This window comes from Ctenopharyngodon idella, chromosome 15, assembly GCF_019924925.1.
Source record: "Ctenopharyngodon idella isolate HZGC_01 chromosome 15, HZGC01, whole genome shotgun sequence".
NCBI lineage: Eukaryota > Metazoa > Chordata > Actinopteri > Cypriniformes > Xenocyprididae > Ctenopharyngodon > Ctenopharyngodon idella.
In genome coordinates, this window is record NC_067234.1 from 33,992,985 (window position 1) to 34,000,052 (window position 7,068).

The 7,068-nt window shown below is 37.1% G+C and overlaps 3 protein-coding genes across 3 annotated transcripts in view; all 3 read left to right on the top strand.

The window, feature by feature from the left end:
- LOC127495753 (zinc finger protein 239-like) overlaps positions 1-7,068 on the top strand; it is a 35,639-nt gene that overhangs the window by 10,671 nt on the left and 17,900 nt on the right. The gene's annotated exons all lie outside the window — the stretch shown is intronic.
- The window catches only part of LOC127495721 (zinc finger protein 501-like), a 70,500-nt gene that overhangs the window by 4,847 nt on the left and 58,585 nt on the right, over positions 1-7,068 (top strand). The window lies entirely within an intron of this gene.
- On the top strand, positions 3,593-5,619 carry LOC127495750 (zinc finger protein 239-like). Its single transcript, XM_051862993.1, has 2 exons — positions 3,593-3,716; positions 4,019-5,619. Exons 1-2 carry the CDS (start codon positions 3,632-3,634, stop codon positions 5,026-5,028), a joined length of 1,095 nt encoding a protein of 364 aa, XP_051718953.1. The 5' UTR covers positions 3,593-3,631; the 3' UTR covers positions 5,029-5,619.

Consider the following 7,068-nt stretch of genomic DNA (forward strand, 5'->3'; position numbering starts at 1 on the left):
TAATGATCTCATCGTTAATACTTCTCACCATTTATTCCGAGGGAATGGCCGATTGTTTTCCATATATCCATTTTCTTTAAAGTATCCTTGAAAAGGGGGTTTGACTTGTCAAATAGTGGTGGCTTTTCCTGGACCTCAGCGATTAACTTCTCTGCAATGTCGTCTGCATTTTTAATTGCGCAAGCCTTTAAATTCAAGCTCAAACATGCATTTTATTCTAGGACTAGCTTAAACCTTGTCTGTGAAACCAGGAGTAAGTGTACTAAATTGCATTCTGATAGTACATGCAATTACAAGAAATAAAACAGAAACAACATCTTGTCTTGATCGATCTATTTAATGAACACAGAGAATGAGTTGTTTAGTTTTAATCACATTATCTTAATACTTTGATAAATATGTTTGGTATGTACTGTATTATTGTTAACCAAATGTTCATGTCTTGTTGAGAGGTTGGAGAACATTTTTATCTTTTTTATTATTATTATTGACTGCATAGGAACAAAAAAAAAAGGTTTAGTTCACCAAATTTGGTGGATGTAATAGAATCTATAAAATATTACACAAACTGTTGATCATGTGCATTGCTTAGAGATGGTTTTAAAAATTCCACTAATATTAGGCTTTCCAGAAGAGGGTGGAGCTTTAACAGCTCATGCTTCAGTTGCTCAACAACAACAAAGCTGGAGAATCTCACGCAGCCAAAATGAGGATTGTCAGTAACGGTGTTCAGCCTTACATTGTTCAAACCGGAGTCGACACTGATGGAGAGACTCAGGAAGAAGTTACAACTTTTAGAATGAAACTGGACGTTTCTGAATGGTTAGTGGATAAATTTATGTAGTTGCTGTGGAGTTGATTCAACTCATCGACTAGCATGTGCCGTCATGTTAATCTTTTGTGCAAATCCAGCGTTGAATTGAAGCTCGTTTGTGAAGCAGTCCGGTGTAAAATGACGGCATGGCAACAGCACTCTTCTACAACAACTTTTCCTCTTCTCTAAGGCCACATCCACATGAAGCCAGAACTTTTCCTATCCAATCTTTTTTTTCCTGGTTCAAAAAAAAAATTCCATAAACATGACATCGTCTTAAGACATATCTGCGTACACACGAAAACCACTGAAACAGGCTCAAAACGATGTAGTATACATACCAGACCAGTATGTGGCACTGTAATTCTGCCACAGACTAGATACACTAAAAACGGAGAAGAAGACTTGGAGCATGCGCATAAACCTTGAGCGCTGTATACAAACGTGAACAGTGTCGTTTTCAAATTTATCCACTCTGGGATGCCGTCAGGAAGAAACGCCGATACAATATAAAATTTTTACATATACAGCTAAACGCGTTTCCGTGTGTACGGGCTCTAAAGGAGCCCGACATGGCCTCGCCCCCTTTGTTGCATGTTCTCGGGGGCGGGGTTTATATACATTTTAGTGTTAGTAATGTCACTATATAGTGCATTTCACCAGCTTCAGTGTCTATTTATAATGTAGGGGGCGGGACGCTTTAGATTCTAGAAGGCATTTGATTGGGCAGAAAATCTGATGAGAAGCTGAAGTGAAGAGTGATGTCATGATTGATCCATATTGTCGGAAGTGAGAGACAGTAAATTTTGAATGCTTATATCTTCTAAATGCAAATCTGTTGAACACAAAAGAAGATATTTTTAAGAATGTTGGAAACCAAACAGTTGATGGACCCCGTTGACTTCCATAGTATGAAAAACAAATACTATGGAAGTCAGTGGGGTCCATCAGCTGTTTGGTTACAGACATTCTTTAAAATATCTTCTTACAGGTTTGGAACAACTTGAGGGGGTGAGTAAATGATGACAGATTTTTTATTTTTGGGTGAACTATCCCTTTAAGAATATGCGGCACCTTTAAGAAACGTGACACCGCGCGCTCTGAGGATGCGCAGAAGAGAGAAGCGCGAGAGACGAGGCGAGTGCTGAAGCTTTCACCAGTTGAAGCTGAAAGCGACGCTGCTAACGATTGTGAATGAAGGACAAATGTGTAATATTTTCTCCGGATGCCGTATATTTCCAGTCTGCAGGTGAGAGATGTTCTCAGATTACAGTTTAACATTAACCAGCCTCTACGTGTTAAAGTACTTATGTAACGAAATGTGTCCTTGTTTATTATTAGAGTGTAATAATATGTTGGTAGAGAGGTTTTTTTTTAACAGACTCGTCTCTGTTGACACCAATAAAATGTGCTTAATGTTCGACTTTACAGAAGATCTCAAACAGGGAACATTTGGAGACAATGAGGCTTTTCAGCAGCTCAGTTAAACATGATGGTCCTGTTGTTTCTCTCTCAATTCAGTGGTCTGCGATGTTATTATAAAACGATTATCGATGCATCTTTTTTTCTATACAGATTGTCTTTTTTGCCACTTTGTAACTACTTGGTACTTTTAAAGCAAAGTATTTATAATGATCCATAATAAATTACTTCAAATATCTTTTATTAATAAAACAAATGGAAGTGATTTGGCAAGCCAAATGGAAGGTTACATTTGCCTGCATATGTCCCAGCATTGAATAGAAATGTGTGCCTGTAGCAGCATACTTACAGTAAATGAATACAGACTTAAGCATTTTCTGAATCACTATAATAAAATAATAGACTTCTAACCAACATCCTCCTATTATGTGCAATATAACAATAATATATAATAATATAGCAATAACATAACTTGCATATAGTGTGGCTTATCCGGGCTAGCGTTTCCCAAAATCATCGTAAGCCTAAGTTGATCGTAGAACAAATGCCACAATGGTCTCTACGATCAACTTAGGCTTACGATGCCCAGATGCTTTTTCCCTTCAGCTTCATAGAAGCCAACATGCTTCCATATGCTAGCTTTTAACGCAGAGAATGCCAGTCGGATTTCTCGCTCAGCCATCATGCGTATCCACTGGCACGAAGCTAGCGCAGCAGAGCGAGCATTTTCAGTTAATTTCTATGGAAGTTGAGCATCATGCTTGCGCCTAAGCATCAAGGTCAACTTTCCATAAATGAATTAAAAACACCCGCTCTGCTCCGCTCGCTTCGCGCCAGTGGATACACGTTGTTATGTGCACACCACAGACTGTCCGGGCGCCGCACTTTCACGCTTTAGAGTCACGCCTTTTACCTTCCGTTAACATTACGTTATCATTTAACATTTAGAAAATCAATTCAGAATCAAATTTTTCCCCCACCCCTACTGAAAGCTGTGACCAGAAACTCACGAGTTGTAATAAGCAGAATGCGAGTTGTGCATTTTCACTACAGGTGTGTAAAATTTACGTTGTAGAACAAAATGTCAAAGTATAGTCCAGTTATGTTTACCACAGGCTTTTTTTTATGCATAAATCAAAAATACCCCTCTATAAAACCCCATATGAAAATCTCGAAGGAACCAGCAGCGAATTAGACTTCAGAGTTCTGATGTCATCCCTGCACCACTCATAATTAAAGTCATTCAGTATAAATTCAGTAACTTCTCTTTGAATTTGGCAGATCTGGTGTCTCTCCCACAACAATTCACCAATAAATACTGGGAATATCCACATCATCCTACAAGAGAAGGACAAACTCCAGGTGTAGCAGCTGAAATCTGTGTGACTGTTAAAGATGGAGTTTATTAAAGAGGAGATTGAAGACATGAGTGATCCAGAACCATCCAGAATAAAACATGAAGAAACTGAGGAACAAATAGGTTGGTGTCCATTCTTGAGTCAATAATTCTATGAAAAAATAAGCTGTATTTAAATGAGAAATGCATGTAACTGATCATAACCTTGTATATATCATTATATGCAGATAACATTGTATAAATCATCATAATGTCTGTTTTAATCATTTTAACAAGTGAATGACAGAACTGACCTTTACACATTAAAGATTCTTGACAATCACACAGACAGACACCTGATGTCTTGTTTTCTGCTAAATGTTCTTTTGAATTTTCATTTTTATCCTCCTTGAACTGATTCTACACTCTTAATATGTTTATTTTAGACCAGATGGAAGTGAAGGAGCAAAGACACAAACTAAATGATGTAAAGAAACACTGTGACTTCACAACTCAAGGAACAAAAGCCAAAAAGCTGCACACCTGCTCACAGTGTGGAAAGAGTTTCCCATATACATCTGGACTCAGAATTCATCTGCGTGTTCACTCTGGAGAACAACTATTTAACTGTAATCAGTGTGGTAAATATTTTAAATTGTCATCAAGTCTAAAACGACACCTGAAAGTTCATTCAGATGAGAGCTGTTATGTGTGTTCTCTCTGTGGAAACAGTTTTTCTTGGCTGGTGAATTTTAAACAGCACCAGAAAACACATGATGAAGTGAAAGATCATGTGTGCTTTGAATGTGGGAAGAGCTTTACTGCATCTACTCAACTGAAACGGCATCAAAGAATTCATACCGGAGAAAGACCTTATAAGTGTTCATCTTGTGACAAGAGTTTCGCTCAGTCTGCACACCTGAAATCACATGAGCGAATTCATACTGGAGAGAAGCCGTACTGCTGTACTCAGTGTGAGAAGAGTTTCAGAGATCCAACAGTTTTAAAAGTTCATCTGCGCATTCACTCTGGAGAAAAACCATTTAACTGTAATCAGTGTGGTAAAGATTTTATTTCTTCATCAAATCTAAAACAACACTTGAAAGTTCATTCAGGTGAGAGGCCTTATGTGTGTTCTTTCTGTGGAAAGAGTTTTTCACGGCTGGACAGTTTTAAACTGCACCAGAAAACACATGATGAAGTGAGAGATCATGTGTGTTGTGACTGTGGGAAGAGCTTTACAACAGCTTTCAATCTAAAACAGCATCAAAGAATTCATACTGGAGAAAGACCTTACAAGTGCTCATATTGTAACAAGAGTTTCACTTTGTCTGGAAGCCTGAAAAAGCACGAGCGAGTTCATACTGGAGAGAAGCCGTACCACTGTACTCAGTGTGGGAAGAGTTTTAGACATTTATCAAGCCTTCACTTTCATATGAAAAAATGTTGCAAGTGATCAACATTAGTTTTCATGTTAAATACATTCAAGTAAATTCTCAGAGATAAAATATGGAGTTTATACTGAAAGCACATTATCATTTAATTTTGTGAATTTGGTGAAAAGCACTGAAAACTTAAAAGATTTAAGATTTGAAGTTTCACCAGTCAACATCTCTTACACTGTAAATCATTGTACTTTTTTCTGTCAGTATTGATTGTGTGCTTAGTAGGTCTTATTTGAATTAGATATATTCAATTAATTTACTTTATATACTAAGTGTACTATATTGTGGTCTGATTGTACATGCAATTATGAGAAATAAAACAAACATCTTGTCTTGATTGATCTATTTAATAAACAAAGAGAATGAGTTGTTTAGTTTTAATCACATTAATGAGTTTAATCATAATACTGTGATGAATATGTTTGGGATGTACAGCATTATTAGCCAAATGATCAGGTCTTGTATCATACAAAGAGGTTTGAGTTCATTTTTATCTTTTATTTAACAAAAAAAGTTCCAAAGCTTCAGTTCATCAAATATGGTGGATGTAATAGAATCTATAAAATATTAAACAATAAACAAACTGTTGATCATTTGCATTACTTAGAGATGGTTTTAAAGATTCCAGTAATATTACTGCAGTAAGTTGTACAAATATAAAGGATTTACAGGATTTCATAACTGTGAGAAAAAAAACTTGTTCAAAAACTGAACAAAATGTCTCAGAAGATACAATTAAAACAGTATCAGTGTGGAAAGAATTTTGCATGTAAAAAGCTATTATGCCCCTTTTACAAGATGTAATATAAGTTTCTGGTGTCCCCAAAATGTGTCTGTGAAGTTTCAGCTCAAAATACCCCACAGATCATTTATTATAGCTTGTCAAATTTGCCCCTATTTGGGTGTGAGCAAAAACACGCTGTTTTGTGTGTGTCCCTTTAAATGCAAATGAGCTGCTGCTCCCAGCCCCCTTTCCAGAAGAGGGCGGAGCTTTAACAGCTCACGCTTCGGTTGCTCAACAACAACAAAGCTGGAGAATCTCACGCAGCCAAAATGAGGATTGTCAGTAACGGTCTTCAGCCTTACATTGTTCAAACCGGAGTCAGACACTGATGGAGAGACTCAGGAAGAAGTTACAACTTTTAGAATGAAACTGGATGTTTCTGAATGTTTAGTGAACAAAATTAATGTAGTCAGTTGAGTTGATTCAACTCATTGACTAGCATGTTCCATCATGTTAATCTTTTGTGCAAATCCAGCGTTGAATATAGACAAATATATCTGCTTAAATAGACAGTTATCTCCTTTATACGCAGGCGCAGAACGTGCGTGCTAGTTGATAGTCGGCTGAAGTTCTTTCGGTGTGTTCAAGCACATATTTTTTCCCCGACACAGCCGACGTGAGGCGACAACATCGTCGGCTTTCATTGCTGCTAGTTCTTTGACGTCGGGTTGGTGTGTCCCGGCCTTAACGTGAAACCAGACATCATTCACCCCACTGAAAAGCATATTTACACTATCTAAATCATTCCCCCTATATAGAATGAACATTTTGAATGCTTATATCTTCTAAATGCAAATTTTGTCATTGGAGCACACTAGCTTATTGATAAAAGTAAGGCTAACATATTCACACTAAAAGCCAAAAAAATTCAATTTTGATTTTTAATGGGGACTTCAAGGGATAGTTCACCCTGTCATCATTTACTCACCCTCAAGTTGTTTCAAACCTGTATGAATTTCTTTCTTCTGTCAAACACAAAAGAAGATATTTTGAAGAATGTTGGAAACCGAAGAGTTGAAGGACTCCTTTGACTTCCAGTATAAAAAAATACTATGGAAGTCAGTGAGGTCCATCAGCTGTTTGGCTACAGATATTCTTTAAAATATATTTTTTTGTGTTCAACAGAAGAAAGAAATTCATACAGGTTTGAAACAACTTGAGGGTGAGTAAATGATCACAGAATTTTCATTTTTGGGTGAACTATCCCTTTAAGAATATGCGGCACCTTTAAGAAATATGACACCGCGCGCACTGAGGATGCGCAGAA